This window comes from Chelmon rostratus, chromosome 21 (genome assembly GCF_017976325.1).
Source record: "Chelmon rostratus isolate fCheRos1 chromosome 21, fCheRos1.pri, whole genome shotgun sequence".
NCBI lineage: Eukaryota > Metazoa > Chordata > Actinopteri > Chaetodontiformes > Chaetodontidae > Chelmon > Chelmon rostratus.
In genome coordinates this window covers 15,432,016-15,448,994 of record NC_055678.1, presented here as the reverse complement: position 1 = coordinate 15,448,994, position 16,979 = coordinate 15,432,016, and the positions used below count along the sequence as shown (strand labels likewise).

Sequence of the window (16,979 nt, the reverse complement as noted above, 5' to 3'; positions counted from 1 at the left end):
ATCAAGTAGTTTGGGTTTACAACAATTTATATTTGTGCATAACTGAAAAGCCCAATTAAGTCCAATGTCTGTGAGCAGCTTTTGCCTTGCAGTGTTCAGAGTTCAATCAATTACAGAGAGAATAAATATATTTTTAACATAACTTTTTTTTTTTTAAGAAACAAACATTTGAAACATCCAACGGGCTGCACACATTGTATTTTCTCCATCCTAAATCATTCTGGGAGAGTATTTTTAGTGCTGTATTTGAATTCCAGGATCTGCAGAAACATGTCCAGCTCCAAGGAAGAACATGAACGTTTGTTCACCTACTGTACCAAGTGTATGATTACTGTCATGGCTCAGCAGCCAAACATGTGTATGATTCAATGGTCGTAATGATTCAGGGCTATGCCACAATCTGTTCTCTAAACACTCTGTATGGACCAGTATCACACCCAGGTCTCACTGGAGATTTGGGCCATTTTTTTTGCGACCCTCTTAATCCTCCGAAGTGATAGGCACCGTGCATCTTTGTGAGTTTAAAATCACTGGGATTACAGGGTCTGGTTTAGATAAATACAATTTGAGCATAAGAAAGCAATCTTTGCATATTTTCAGTGTTTAGTTAAAAGACTGCACCCAATTTTATATTCTTCCAGTGTGAAAGGCTATGAGAGAAATATTTGCAGCCTGTAACAGTAAACAAGTGGGAAGAGCTCTAATTTTCAATGGCTCGTTTCACATAGGCACGAGTCAGTGGGGAACTTTGGCCTACTCACACACCTCCAGACAGAAGTCAGATGTGGAGACTGAGGTGAGGAAGAGCATGATGTCAAAACTCCACCTGAAGCCCATATGCATTCCCTGAGAGAAAAGCCAAAGACTCTCTGTGTGTGTGTGTGTGTGTGTGTGTTGTGGGTATCAGCAACAGAGCCAAAGAGATTCTTCAGCCCAGATTCAGGCCAATGGCTGCAGTCAATAGAGCTTTTTCCCAATAAAAGAGGTGTCCTTTCATTTCTGTTGCAAAACACGAAGATGTAGAACTTCGTTACAACAGTGAAACAACAGAAGGTATTTTGTCCTCATCTGGTCTGAATAGTTTAGTGAATGCCAACCTGTTTCTCTCAGAAGAAGCCTTCACTTTTGGTATGAAGCAACCTCAGTGTCGTGCTTTATGGAAATGACAAAAAGAGACAACAATGCATCTCAAAAAGGCAACATCTGATCCATTTATTCACCTTACCATCAATACATATGTACAAGTGTAAAAAAATCTTACCTTAGAGACGTCAATATGCCAATGATGAAAAAAAAAATGGCTGGAAAACAAATGCACATGTCAAGCTATTACACATAACTGGTACAGGAGGCATGAAAACACCGCACCAGAACTATGGATAGAAAAATAACCCCATTTTCAGATATCTCTCACAGGTCTGTTTGGGACCCTTTTTCTTATTAAACCATTGTCACGCTATTGTTCTCTTCAACTGTTTTAGACTAACAACTGTTGCCAACATACATTAAAAAAAATGAATGACAGACGGGTTTCATCAGCATGAGAGCGGCACACCTTCAGATTCACAGCGCTATGAGTATTTTCACCAAACTGTGAATTTGGCTTTATGATGCAGTAGTGCAGATACAATCCCAGAGATAGAAGGCAGTAAAGTCTTTAGATTTGTCCATGTGGAGCAGAGAGCATTTGTAGGTTGGTTATAAAAAGGTACACCAATTGTCCATCGGTTCATTTGTCCTCTCTCTGCATCTTTGTACATATATAGTAACCACAGGACAACACGGGTCTTCCAGCTTCATGTTGGTCACTGTTTCGATCGCTCACTCTTATACACAAACGACTGAATGATTCTGCCCATTGTTTGTGCTCACTGCTTTGCCTTCTTTTGGATGGTGCCCACTGCAGAGATGACGGTGGTCTTGGTGCCGCTGGCAGTGGTTGTCACGGAGACGACAGCAGGCAGGGTCGCGGTGGTGGTGATGATGGTGGGCTGGGCCAGGGTCACGGGGATTGCAGAGTCCCACTTGCTTTTCCTCTTCTGGGCCTCTGCTTACGACAGTTAACATAGGAGAGGAGTGAGTGATGTGAGCACAGGAGTGAAATCACAGGCAGGGCTGCGTGGCACTATGCTGAGGACAGGCCTGACATCACTTGACATAAAGGTACCCAGAAGTGTTTTGACCACTAGGATGATCTGTGAAATGTTTTTAGCTCTGTTTGTATTGTGCACATGCAAGTGCACAATCCAAATAAAACAGCGGACAGCTAGCAAACATGGATTTAAACAATGTACAATTGAAAATCTTTATTTTAAAATCCACTTCACAAATGTTTCATGAGGAAAGAAACAACATGTTTGTTAGACTTCAATGATGTGCACTGTGTGCTCTAGTGAGAAATGCATAATTTAAATACAGCTTTTGTTTGTTTCAAGAAAACTCCACAGAGCTCCTTTAATCTAAAGCTTCATCCATCTGTGGAAATTGTGGCTTTTTGGAATTCACACTTGGGTCTCTGTCCTCTAAATATTCCATGAAGGCTATATTTAAACGTTACAGGATTATAATGGGTCAGAGGAATCAAGCTGTGAGGTGTTGCAGTGGTGGATATTTACCTGTGGCTGTGGTGGTGGTGGTGTTGCTGGTGGTGGAGGCTGCTGTGCTGGAGGGGTTGGTTCCCTTCTTAGTCCCAGTGACGAATTCAATCTGTGAATATTGATGCAATGAAATGAGCAGTATATTTATACTAAATCAACTAAGAAAATGATTATTTCCTTTGTCAAGTTTCATTCTCACGTCAAGAATCTTTGTCCACTTATGTTAACTGTGCTGCAGCCTGCATATCACTGACTACATTTCACAATAGACAATAATACAGCAGCTGTAACCTACATGTTCATTCAAGTTCAGTCTGTTGCTGATGATAGCAGCATGTATCATGCTGTTTACTGTCCATGTGAACAGGTTGCTAGGAGATGTCTATCACATTCAGTCCCAGCACTGACACGCTACATACCTCTGAATCATTATTTCAGAGGTAAATACAAAAAGTGAGAATGGCTGGCACATTCAGGTGTGTTTAATTGAACTGCTGCTGAAGATGTGTGTAATCACAGGGAAACCTGGTGGAAAACACTACTGGGCACTGCTGAGCTGTACAGCTGCACTGGGCTGGGCCTGAGCTGCAGCTATGAGAGCTGAACTTGGCAGTGCCGACTTCTGCGTGTCTGATAAAGAAGGCAGAGTAGAAATGAACTGCAGCTGGTGGAGACTTGCCCCTGACGCAAACAGGGAAAAGAACTGACGGCTGAATACTCCCCCCCTCCCCCTTTTTTAAAATTGTGTTAGACTCACCTTGGTCCGCTCCTTCTTGGCTTTCTCCAGTTTGTCCATCTCCACTTTCTGGGCTTTGGCTGAAAGGATGAGACACATAGATGAGTGCTGAGTTCTAACTTAATAGAGCTATGAGGAAGACTGAAAGTAGCTTACCTAGAGCTTCATAGTAAGAGTCCTCCGACCAGCCATGAGGATCAAACATGTCTTTTGGGTAGTTAGTTCCCAGTTCATCTATACCGCAGAACTGAATGAGCTTTTCATAAATGCTGAAACGAAACCCCAAAAAACATAGTGAGACACTTGAAAACATTTGCTGTTAATTTTGTTTCATAGCCAGAGAAAATGAATGAATTTGCAAGTGATTACACTAAAAAGTGGACCTGGTATCATGTGTAAATATCACTCCATCTGTGTGTGTGTGTTGATTGGTTTGGGTGCGTTCGTCAGCTTAGCTGCATACCTTGGGTTTCTAAATTCTTTCTTTTTCTGGATGTGGCTGTTTGTGTCAAAATCTCCATGGAGCTTCCTCTCGTACAGCTTGTGGATCTTGTCCTGTTAGAAAACAAACAAGTCAATCAAGGACAGGGTGTCAGCTCTCACTGTAAGGGGATGAAGCTACGTCGAGTCAACCTCCTTTACCCTGAGTTTTCATGAAAACAAAAGTTATGTTTACTTTCTGTGTTTCTTATCAAAATGTGCATCCTCGAAGTTCAACAAAGCTGCATTCATTTCCTATCAAAACATCTGCCAATGCTGATTCATTTGGAATGTTTTAACCTGTATTGTCGACATCTATGTTTGGTTGCTAGTACTCTTGCAGTGCTACAAGTGGTCAAAAACTCCACAAAGTACCTTTAGTTTAGCAAAAACCATGGCTAAAATAAATTAACTAAAGCTAACCCCTCCAGTTAGATTATTTTGCATGATCATAATCTAGTCACTTTTTCTGTTTCGATTGTTCAGTACATAAAACATCATTTAATATCTAAATCTCTTCAAAGTGCTTGTTTTGCCCAATCCACCATACAAAACAGACATTCAATTTACATGAATGTAAAAAAAGGCCCTACATTTGAGTGACTGAATGACATGTCTGTTGATAAATGGTGTAACAGACTATCAAAATTGTTGCCCATCAGTGTCTGCTGACTAGTCAGTTAAAGGGGCACTCTTTCACACATAAATTTCATCATCATGGAGAGACGCCTGTTAAAAGGGGTTTATAATGTACTTTGTGGCTCTGGAAAAGGGCTAAAAAAATAAGCCTGATGATGTCATGTCAATTTGGGCTTGAAGACTATAAACTTACAACAGAAAGACTGTTTTACAAACTGGGCTCACAAAAGTTTGAAAGTGTGGGTTTTAACCACAGAGAGCATTTACCGAAAGAACAGTATTATGGGAAATGCAGGATTATGTGTTTTTTTTAAGTTTGATGTTTCAGCTCTAAAACCAATATTGACTGTTCATAGGAAAGAGGAAGTGAACAAAGGGGTGCCATGGGAAAGTCACAGTGTTTGCTGACCCAACCATCTGCCTGTACCTGCTTCCTATGAAGTGTTGCTGTGCCATTGTGATGTCATGCTACTTCCACATTTGCTTCTGACGGACAAGAGACATAACACACACAGCATCCTGAGGTCCTCGTCAGGTAAATGTAAACACGGGCCATTTTAGGCATTTGAAACAACAACTGATTGTTGTTTTTCTGCAGACACACATGAGGCTCCCAGAGGTCCTGAGCTAATGGATTCTTGCAGTCAGAACATCTCATGTTCTAATCTCGAGGGCATGACTGCAAAAGACATCTTGGAAACTGTTCATGAAGTGGATTCATCCCAGCAAACGGTGAAATGACAGTAAAAAAGCCAACTAACTGTAAGGAACTTATTTGAAGCATAAATGTTTCTCTTCTCCACCATGACCTTAAGGCAGGGTAACCAAGGCTGCTCTGGTGAAGGTGAATCATTAGTTGTTCATCTGATGGGTGATAGGAGTGTCAGCCCAGCGGGTATTATTGCTGAGCTGTTCACTTACTAAGTCAGGCTTGTGTCCTGACCTGCCTCAGCTCCTCTCAGAACAGCCCTTACTGCAGTTAGATGCACCAAATGCACAACAGCAAGGCAGAAAGAGAGCAGAGCTGCTGATTGATAGAATTGATAGAAGATGACACTGTATGATGGTTTAATTACAGAGGGGAGAATTTATGTAGCCACCAGAATTTATTTCTAACCCGCAGAGGGAACGAGGGAACTTCTAAATGATTCACTTGGCGTGGAGAACAGGTTATTTTGACTGCATCAAGATGGTTAGACTCCGTATGAGGTGGCTTTTAGTCCTCCATACTCTTCATCTTGAACTCCAAACTCTAAACCTTGTACATATGCCAAAGGGACGAGTGCAGACTGTGTGTCTGCTTATGAAACCAACATCCCACTTTAGGAGCCAAAGACAAGTCTTCATCTTTTAACTTTACTACCTGGAAAGTGTTTATCCAGCGCATAAAACAAGGCTACATACATGCTGAACCACACAACTCAGGGCACCATGACTATTCTATCAAGCTCTCAGAAACCCACAACCCCAGCTTTACCCCCATGCCCTCTCCCCTGGTCTGATTAGCAGACATAACTGTGGCCTCTGAGGGGATATAAAAACTGCTCGCACGAGACGATAGTGGCAGTTTAATGTGTTTAAATAAATAGTGTGCTCCAAGAATAGCTTTGCAATGAAAGGGATGTGGTTAAATGCTCATTCAACAGCGGAGGTGTGTCTACCTGTAGTTGGCTCGAGCAGCGTCCGGGGGGCTCGGGGGGGATCCTGATCTCATCTGGTGACATGTTCCTCACCTTCTCTGAGAACAAAGCTGGCAAGAAGACAGAAACATAAACATGAGCGCTTATATGTTTTCACTTGAGCAGCTTCCCCTCTCTGCTCTGTCTTGCATGTCTTTACATGCCGAATAAGGATTAAGTACAAAACCACTGTTACACAAACGTAGCGAGGCGGGAGAGCCGAATCTGTTTTAGTGTTTGAATGATTGGATGACAAAATAAGAGGGAAGATGGGATATGGATATGCACTGGAGAACCACCTCATTCAATGAGACAAAGGTTCACAGTGTGATAAGAAAACATTGCTGGTGAATTCCTGAGCATCCTGTTGTTCATCATAGTCCTGCATGTGTACCAGCGGTTTTATAGGACAGTGTGGTATGAGGAGTGCACGTCCTAGGCAGGGAGTGGCTGTTGTTAGGGCTTGTAAGGAGAAGGGAGGCTCCTCTTCCCTCCCTCCCTCATTCCCTCCCTTTGGACCCGTCCCTTGTTTTGCTCTCCCTGCTTGACTTGTCTCTCTCTGCTTTCTCTGACTGCAGGCCAGGCATTCCTTCAGTGTCACTCTTATCCCAGTCAGACAGATAGTCTTTACAGCCATTCTGCGGAAAATTCCACAATCACATAACTCTTGCACTATGTAGTATCAGCTTTCTGTGATGAACTGTATCTAGGAGAATTTGGTGTTTTCAGAGTTCTGCTCTTTAACTACATCTTCCACTTTCACTGCAGGTTTCGATTGCCAACATTTCTTGGAATGTCTTTCCATAAAGCCCTGACTCGTTCTGGTTATCAAAATTCAATACTATAGCCTGACCAATAACACTTGTTCTGAAGGCATTTGATCACAAACCAAAGTAGTGGATAAATTTAAGCTACATTTTAAAGTGATGGTGGTACGAGATAAAAAGTTCACGTCCGCCAAATCATTACAATTACACCTCAGGGAGACATGAATGTCTGGATCAAATTTCATGGCAATCCATGAAATAGTTGTCTTGACATTTCACTGTGAATAAAACATAAGACAATTGGTAGAATGCCAGACAGACCAGCATTACCAGAACCACGTTGCCAGCGAGGCGCAAAAAAACAAAACAAAAACATGACAGTGTTTGTGGTCAGTAAATCATACCATGGAGACACAGTTTCTAAACTACCTCAAGCAAACAGGACAGTATTTCCTTGGTACTTATTGGCTGAAATAAAATATATATATATGCAAAAAGCTAATATCATCCAATATATTGCCCAGCTAATTCAGTCTCAATTCTTTTGTTACCAATTGAAACACGTGTAGCACCAACAATTGAAGACCGTCAGTGAGGTGAAGTAGCTGTACTGTATACCCTTTTCTATATGCTGGCTATAATACTGTCTGTCTGTTCACACAATCATTGCCAGTCTACAGTGAAGCAACCTCTGTGGGACTGTGCCAGAGCTGAACCTTTTGTGTTAGTGCGCAGACGGGACGCTATACACTATACACTCTTTCCAGCAGTCCCTCCCTTCACCATTTGTGCTGTTTTTCTTGGTCTGCTGATCATGTGGGACCACAGATCCAAACACATGGACACTGACCAGCCACCCTGATCTCCTTTACGTCTGGAAAGTTCTGTGCAGGAGCAGGAGGTCCTCCGTTTGCTACCCACCAAGGCAAAGGAGGGGCAGCGCGTTGCCTTTATTGGCTACATGCATAAGTAATGCTAAGCATGTATGTATGCAGGCTCACACACTTTCTTGACAGCAAAAAGTGTACAGGTATACATTTACATAAAGTTACATGGTTCCATACACGTAACTAGTCTGTACACCCCATATTTCAAAAACACAGAAAATACTGTAGCCTCCAACTATAAAAAAAAACCTGACAAGGCAAGTCCAATGAGTCACAGGCATTAGGTGGCAGCTTGGTATTTCATTTAATTCTCTCACACACACACACACACACACACACACACACACGCACACACTGTCACAGACAATTACACATTGTAGCTGCAACAGGGTGTTAGTGCTGTGGAAGCCTGCTAATCCTCTCTTGACAACAAGAGATTTAGGTGATAATTTTGCAGCCTTGTTGGACAAACTCTAATTTAAACACTAAAATAAACTGTAGCCTCCAGAGTAGCAGAGAAAGTATGAATAAATCACAGCCTGTGTAATAAATATCCCTGCTTATAATTCAGCTCAGTGTGAGAGGAATATTCTCATGTAACAGCAGCGCTGTCAGAAAGGACATGAACAGACAGAGAAGAGATTATACTCTGCAGCAAAATTACCATCTGCCCTCCCGAAAAACAGACAGAAAGTCACAATCTGTGCCCCGAGGGTCTTTTTTTGGACAGAGAAACAATGCCTGTCCCTTCAGCGAACAGACAAAGAGCTGTCTTCAGCCTGCTGACGAGAGGCCTTTCGCCAGACGCACTGTGACATTTACTGACAGACAAGAAAGAGGAGCCGAGCTCCGCTGCAGTAATGTCAAGTGTCCGGGCCTAAGCTATGAGTCACACACTACGAGCCACTACAGAGCACAGATGGTGATTTGCCCTCGTGCATTTCCCTTTCCTTAGTGGCTTCTCTTTTTTGGCTGCAGCAAACCAAAAGAGAGAAATGAGGATGATGATGGAGGGAGCAAATCTGTGGGCAGAAGCCATCAAGTTCACACAGTTGCTGCCGTCTCTCCCACGGAGCATGTTGTAGCGAGTCCAAACGAAGGCATCTAATTTAAAACACTTAATGACAGCATGCAAGGATGCAAAAAAGTGTTATAATCTTATTTTCATTTAGTTTGTCTCCTCCTTGGATTCATTGAGACATTCCTTTCAAAACTAGAATTACTGCCTCACAGAGGTTCACCTCCACCCATCAACTAAGCTGCTTTTCCATCCATGTGTGTCCAGACTGAATAATTTCCAGTGAGAAACATCCCGTCTTCACTTAGAGACTACTTTTCCAGAAGAGTCCAGAGGGCTGATAGAGAGCTTCATCACATGGCGCAACAAAAATCAGCTGAAGCTCAGTATCAGCAGAGCCAATGAGCTTGTGGTGGACTACAATACTTCAAATATGGATGCTGCTGTTGCTGCAAAGAAGAATAAGCTATAAACTGTAGAACGTGAATGCTTCACACACATCTTCAACCCAGCAGCACAGAAGATCTATACAATCAGCACTGTTTCAAGGTGGACGCCCAAGATTAGAGTCAGCAATTCAGTGTCTGACCAAATGTGAAATGTGGTCACAATCTCCACTTCTGTTCCTGAGTTATGGTGTTGAATAATGGCCAGAAAAGTTTTTTTTGCCGTCACAGGGAAGCTGACCTTTGATCTTTTGGATATAAAATGGCATCAGTTCATTTTATCCTGTGAGACATTTGTGTGAAAATTTCCAAATTAGCACATGAATTCTTGACTTATGTTTTGTGTGGTTACAGAGACCTTTGACCATACAAATCTTAGCATGTCATGTTTGAGGTCAGGTTATGTTCTACGCCCCGACTGCAACACATCACTACATGTAACGTTTTTCAGGTGTTATTTTGCAGTGATGATGGAGGGCTGCATTGCATAATCTGTGCCATCATCTGCATCCAGCCATGGGCCGCTTTAACAGCAGGGAGGGAACTGTGAGTGCCAAAAGTGAAAGGTCTAACAGACTGGTGTGAAAAACGCCGCTCCCCTTATCACTCATATCCTGTCTGAGCTGATGCTCACTTACACACCTGTACAGGTCAGTCATTACTCACTAACCACTGCCAGCTCCCTGGGTTAGACCTTCATAAACCATCTGTCACTCATTGGACAAAGAGGCTTTTATAAAGCCCCTGGCACTAGTTAGTGATTCATAAAGTACATTTACTGCACCAACACCCAAGCTACTCAATAAAAAGTAAATGTCTGATTCTTACACTGTATCTTACACTATACTTGTTTTGCTATGCATGTGTAATCATCCAGAAGAGGGTGTTATATGAGCTTACTGTCATCAAAGACTAAAACCAATACTGTCTGACTTTCCTACATCCTGGCACTCAGGCCCCAAGCCCAAGATTTTTTTAAAGACCTTTTTAATACCACATAGAATGAAATGCCATGATCATACTGCCCAAAATATTAAAGTATGATGGAAAATCAGCAGGGACAATAGGGCCCAGACTTAATCATTATTAAATCACATTTTTTCCAGCAGTATATAACAAGACTTCCTAATGATATAATTAACTAAATGAATATGATTTGGACCCAGATAAGCAGCAGAAAAACTGATTTATTCTTTTAAACAGAACATTTTTCTTTTTTAAGCTAAATTGAGCTGAATTTAGCTAATTGAAACTTGCTCATTATGTGCTGTGTGAGCAGTGTTTTCTGAAGGTTTTGGTTCTGACAAAAGTTAACTTGCATGTTTTTTTGTTTTTGTTTTTGTTTTTTTTTTGAGGGAAGACTTTCCAAAACCTGCAGATACCTTGTTTTACACATTTGGTGTGGAACTGACTTGAAATAAACTACAGTGTGTGTTCAAGGAACATGTCGGTCAGTGCAACAGTGTGGCTCACTGATGTGTTTTCAAGAGTTTGGAGCTCTATGGCACAGAGGAGTAAGGTAAGTCAGGCAGGCTTTGGATACAGACACAATACCTGTTAGTAGGATCAATTCATTGTTGGCTTGCCAGCTTATCTTTTGAGAGTCATTCGAAAATATGCATGTATGCATAAGCATATATGTACTCACCAACTAACTCATTGGGGTCCTTTCTTTCTACTTCTGGGATCTGTAAAGAAAGAAGAGGGAAGAGAGGGAAAGAGGAGAGAAAAAGAGAGATACATGGGATATTTAGGTCTCCTTTGGACAGGAGAATGTAATAACAGTGCTGGAGGGAAATATTAACTTCACCAGTGGTGGATGTTATTAAACCTTATTCCCATCTTGAATATAGTTAATCACAGTGGATTACAAGTGAACTGGCAGTTCTCGTGAAAGATGTGAAGCTGGGGGGAAAAAAGCTGACTCCTTTTTGTACCTCACACCTACAAATCAAATAGGTGCTAATACAACAGACTGCACAGAATAGAGGCTGACAGGAGAATAGTTTCAAAGAAGTGATAGAAACCAGAATAGTAAATCTAGGCAGTTTCCAGTGAATGCTTGAGCACGGCGGGAGGAGGAGTTTTGTACTGCCTCTGAAATATGCCGCCTGTTGTGCCAGCACTGTGGGCGTACCGCAGGTCCAGCACAAAGGAACAGTGCTGTTATTCACGGGCATCACGTCGTCACCTAGCAACTGCACGGGCACATCAAAGAATTGTCCTGAAGTTGGCCAAATCACAAGGAGGAGGAGGCGGAGGAGAAGGAGAAGGAGGTGGACAAAAGACATGGAGGCACAGCAGAGCCCACTGGCACAAATCCAAACCAAAAAAATAAATAAATGGCACCTGCTGCTTGGGACAGAACAAATAGAACACTTTTCGTTTCACTGATCCACGTCTGAGGTTTCTTTACCATTTGGCTGCCCTTCACAGGACGTTCAGAGGCCACAATACACTACAGCACTGCAGCTCTGGAGCTGGTATGATTCAGTGTCTTCAAGGTTTTTCTGAATAAAGAATTTTAATTTAGCTAAATTCTCAGTCAAGCTGCCTTTCTGAAAACTCAAGGAATAATCAAACCGGAAGCATTTTGCTAAATGCCTCAACAACACCAGCTCGGCATGGCAGTGACGGAAAATGTGTGGAAACAAAAAGATAACATTTAGCTGTTCTTCTGAACGCGTAACTGTTGTCATCAAAACACCAAAACTTGAGAAAAACCTTTAAGTCACAGTTTGACTTTGACAACACATCCTGTACTGCAACATTTCAAATCAAAACAGAAGTTACAACAGCTCATTTTCTCAGTGGGTTCCTATGTGTTTATTTTTTTGACGACGGTCGATAAAATATAATGCAGTCCAACTCAACAGCACTACAAACTACAGCCTTCAAAATCACCAGAGTGGAATCAATACCTCTAACCCAGTCTTTCCAAAAACAGAAAGCTCATTTACATCATGGTAGGATTTATTGTAACGCTGTTTTATTAGATTACCTCTGAAAGTACAGCTGTTTCTATCTTTCTGTTTTATATACATTTTGTTTTTCACTTGTTTCTCATGAATACCCCACCGTTATGAAAGGGCTCCTATAAACATGTTTTAAAACAAAATTACTGTTATTTTTCTAATTACAGAACTATGGCACATTGGTGCTTTTAGACAAGTACTAACATCATCATGCTAATATGCTGACAGTGACAATGCTAACATGCTGATGTTTAACAGGTGCAATATTTACATGGTTCCCCATCATAGCTTGTTAGTGCAAACAATTCGTTATTGGGTCATAAACCAAAGTATAGTTGATGCCAAACTATACTGTAAAGATAAACACTTGAATCACACCACCGTCTGCAAGTCTAAACAAAACTAATGCTCCTTCCCAATGTAACCTAGCAATGTTTCAGAGACTTCCTGAGTATTCAATTGCTCCAGCTAAATAGTCCCAATTATTGTGCGTTGACCTTCTTATCTACAGTTAGCCAGAACTATATCAAAACCAAATAGCAGCTGCCATTAACAGTCAATAGATAAGAAACTGCAAGGGAGAGTAATGAGGTGGGAGGACAGAGCGAGAGCTAATATAAACCTTCTCTTTCATTAATAATAAATCTAAAACTGAGCCAAAACACCAGTGTAAGGTTAAACATCAGTCTTCTGCTGCTAAAGGTTACAATAAATATGACATGAGTCAGTCAACTATTGACTCATTATTGGGAAATCACATCATGACGCACCATTCCAATTAACAAATCACTAAACGTTCATATTGCCGGTGCTGTTATCTTTGCTTCATGACATGTCATACTGAAGAGAGAGAACTACTGAGAATAAATCAATCAAAGACAGGTAGTAAAACAAATCCTCAGACAGAGCAGACATCATCTAATTTTATTGCTTCTGTTTGTTAGGTTTGTGACTCACTCACTGACCTGTACCAAACAGCGCAGCAGGAAGCTGGCATGCTGTTCAGCTCACATGGCTTTACAACACATAGACACACAGGGTGGGGTTAGTATGGCGTGCAGGCCCAAGCAGTGTGCTCTGAAAAACAACACTGTTGGCTGAGCTCTTCACTTCAGAAGAAGTTTAAGACTCACATTAAGATGCATCAGTCAAGCAGCTTGGAACATACTTAAGTACAAATCACTGACCTGGTCTTACCTGACTTAAGTGTCTCACTTGCTATTTGAACATTCGTCTGACATACAAAAACCAACAGCACCATCTAGTGACGTGCTCCTTTATAGCAGGTGACAGCTTCAAAAGTGCCATCCCTTTTGGTTAGTCATACAAGAAATGAAATTAATCAGGCTTGAACCTTTTCCAAATCCAATCCATCCCACACCAGGTGGGTGTTCAAATACCTCAACATCATCTGCGTCCCTCCCCTCGTCAGATTCGTCCATTTCCTATAAAAACAAAAATGCAGAGGGTTAACACCATAAGGATCAAAAGGAGATTAGACCAGGAGGAGGAACCAAGCAGCAATACAGACCGGATGACAACCAGCACCCAGCAACTGACTGCAAAACTGTTCTAGTACAACAAGGCCTTCAAGTCTTTCACAAAAAAAGCACAAATGTATTTTTGGATTGTTCAGAAGTAACTTAAAAAGGGCATTCTGCCAATTTTACATGTGATGGTCATCAGTCTGTAGTATAATGTATAATCTGTAGTCTGCATAATGTCTATCATGGCTCTTCAGGAAGTTTCTTTAAAATACCTTTTTATTGTATTTTTGTCCTTTACTGGACAGTAGAGGCAGAGGCAGGCAGGAAACAGGGGCGAGAGAAGGGTATTATATGATGAAACCACAAATGTGGCAGCAGCCATGCGGCAGTCACTGTAACCATTCAGCCACCAGAGGGGATGAAGTCACCAAGGTTATCTTGGCTTGGACTAAAGACTTCTATTTTTTTTTTTTTTAGAAAACCTGCACTAATAATGTGTAATGTGTATGTAAGGGGTTTAAAAGAAGTGGCCATTTAGGCTGATGCTGGTGAGCTGCATTATGGGAAATGTAGGATTCAGTGCTTTTGGAGGCTGACCCATACTAAGGACTAATGGTCAGGATATCTCAGCATCTCTGAATCCTTCTCTTGTGGGTTACACAACTTTAAGAAAGTACAACACTAAATCGCTCCTTTAATTAAGGCTTTTGAACATGTCATTACTGCCCGACACTGTGGAAGGATGTGAGAGTGCTTTGTACATCATGGTAAAAGTTGACAGCCTAAAGTATTCAGAATAATTAAAACCTCACTTCACTGTAAACTAATAGAACATAGAGTACATCCTTTGTGTAAAATTCATGTTTAATTGTTGCTGACACTGTATCAGAGATGAAACACTGATGCAATTGTATGGTTTTTGATGAGGCAGTAATGTTGTATTGGATTCATTATTAACTCTAATATGTTTTACTACTTCATATATGCAAACTGTACGCAATTTGTAGAATTATTATTTGGGAATTATTCAACCATTCTTTGATTCCACCCCTGACTCACGCACATGAGTGCTTTGAGTTTATCTGTTTCCTGACTATTATAACACACTCCCTGTAGCGTGTGCTTTACAGTGGCTACACACACTAGAGATTTACTTCCTACAACACTTGACAAGACAATTGTCTTAAAATATCCGATTTTCTTTATACTTTAATGACTATTGGAAATCATGACCCCTTGCTATTAAAAAGAAGTAATGCTCTGTGCCAGACGACCAAAAAATATCACAAATTGGGTCAAAGCCCAAGGTGACATTCTCGAATGTAGCAGCAAATCTCCCAATGTAACAGCATTTTCTATGGAGCCACATTCTATATTAACATTATTAGTAGTATTTCTGTTGTTGTTGTTGTGTCTAATTGTTTACATATTTAGATTTAAGAGGACACACAGATTTTATGTAAGATTTCATGTCATCTTTTACCTAAGGCTTTTTGTATAGTATAGATTTTATTCACCCGTGAAAGAAAAACTGAACCATTGATGAATGAATACAGGATTAACGGTGTAATAATAAATCAAGATCTCAATACTGAACAAAATAAGCATGCCCCAGTTAAACGTAATAGCAGACTATTATTATTAAGACCATCTTGGCTAAAAAAATCCAAACTGGTCCAATTTCAAAAGACTTTGCCGTACTAGTACTTATAGAGTTTTATGTCAAAGAAGGTGACATGACAAGATCCCTATCACCCTATACCAGTGCACTGTTAACATGTACCGATGCGGTTTTGGAGATTACACGCTTGTCACAAAAACCTGTCTGCTCTAGAATACGTTGCATCTTTTGCCACATTCAAAAAAGCATTGATGCAATTCAATGAGCGTCATATATCCCCCCAGAGTTCAGTGAAAACTCAGAGCGGCACTTTAAATCCAATCATGAACATGTCAAAAAGCACAATATTCTCTAACACCTCACCCAGTGTGCTGCGTTTTCTGGCACTTAACACATTAATCCAAACTTCAGTGGAATGCAACTCAATGGTCAGTGCAAATAAAACCTAGAGGAAGTCATGTTCCTCATGGCGAGAAACACATTTTCAAAAATTCAGAACTCCAATACTGACCGAGTTGCTCTCTCTGCTGTCTTCATCTCCAGACCCCTTGTCATCGACACCCTCAGTTCGGTTCAGGTCATCATCACCATAGCTATATACCAGACCTCCTCCACGACCCCCTAGTGATAAGATCGATAGGAAGAGACAGGGGCAAAGGGACCACAAGAAAAGGGCAGATGTCAGATGACTAGAAGAGGCAAACAGCATCACTGGAAGCTGGCACTGAAGGAAGAGAAAAGTCTTGGTTCAGCATCAACTTCAATGCACGCCAGTCCCATTAGCACTGCACCAGGGCAACAGGAAGGCACCCGAAAGCCACACTCCTTTAAAAAAAATATAGCAACATACATAATTTTACCACACACACACACACACACACACACACACACACACACACACACACACACACACAGTGTGCCAAAGCCCTCATGATGTAAAAACAAAAACATTGCATTATTCGGTGGGACTAGGAGCTAAGAAGTGAGACCAGTAACTTTACAGCAAAACAAAACCAAAAAACTCTTTTGTTGAGACCTTCACGCAGTTATATACATTATGTAAGAGGAAAAACCAACAAGCCCAAAACAAAACCAACAAGACCATGTTGAAAAAACGGTATATGCGGGAACTTTAAACGTTCACGGTTTTCTGTAAACTAGCTACGTTAGCTACAAGCTAACGTTAGCTACCACATGAAAACACGGGGTAAGAGTCGCACAGCCACAGACAGCGGTTTTTGCCCACTGTACATAGAACTATCGAAATTATTAATTTTTTTATCATATACCTGTCTCTTCTAGTTCGGGGTCTGAGTCGGGGTCTGAATCGTCTCCATAATCTGCCAAGGAGGAGAGCAGCGCACTCTTCTTACCGCTCGCCATCGCTGTATGTGTCGCATAAACGCCTGGTCGCAGAGTAAAGACGTCACTAAAATTGTATCGCGCACACCGGTATGGCGTTGGGAGATGTAGTCCTTATAGTTATTTGGCACAGTCTGGTTTAGATTCAAGATTCAAGATTGCCTTTATTGTTATTGGGCATGGAAATGTCAACGAAATTTGCATTGCAACCCCCACGTTGGAAACAAGATAATAAAAAAGAGATAATAAAATAAAATAAAGATAATAAAATAAAATAAACTAACA

The 16,979-nt window shown here is 41.2% G+C and overlaps 1 protein-coding gene across 2 annotated transcripts; it reads right to left on the bottom strand.

Annotated features, from left to right (window-relative positions):
* Positions 1-1,188: 1,188 nt before the first annotated feature.
* Positions 1,189-16,715, bottom strand: LOC121624678 (SAP30 binding protein). 2 transcript variants are annotated; one of them, XM_041962498.1, is made up of 10 exons: positions 16,622-16,715; positions 15,844-15,953; positions 13,625-13,669; positions 10,898-10,937; positions 6,114-6,202; positions 3,797-3,888; positions 3,490-3,602; positions 3,355-3,413; positions 2,616-2,706; positions 1,189-2,050 (listed from the first exon to the last, which is right to left on the bottom strand). In XM_041962498.1, exons 1-10 carry the CDS (start codon positions 16,713-16,715, stop codon positions 1,869-1,871), a joined length of 915 nt encoding a protein of 304 aa, XP_041818432.1. In that variant the 3' UTR covers positions 1,189-1,868. The 2 variants fall into 2 exon arrangements, with proteins under 2 accessions (XP_041818432.1, XP_041818433.1); XM_041962499.1 differs by having other exon boundaries at positions 1,189-2,047.
* Positions 16,716-16,979: the final 264 nt, after the last annotated feature.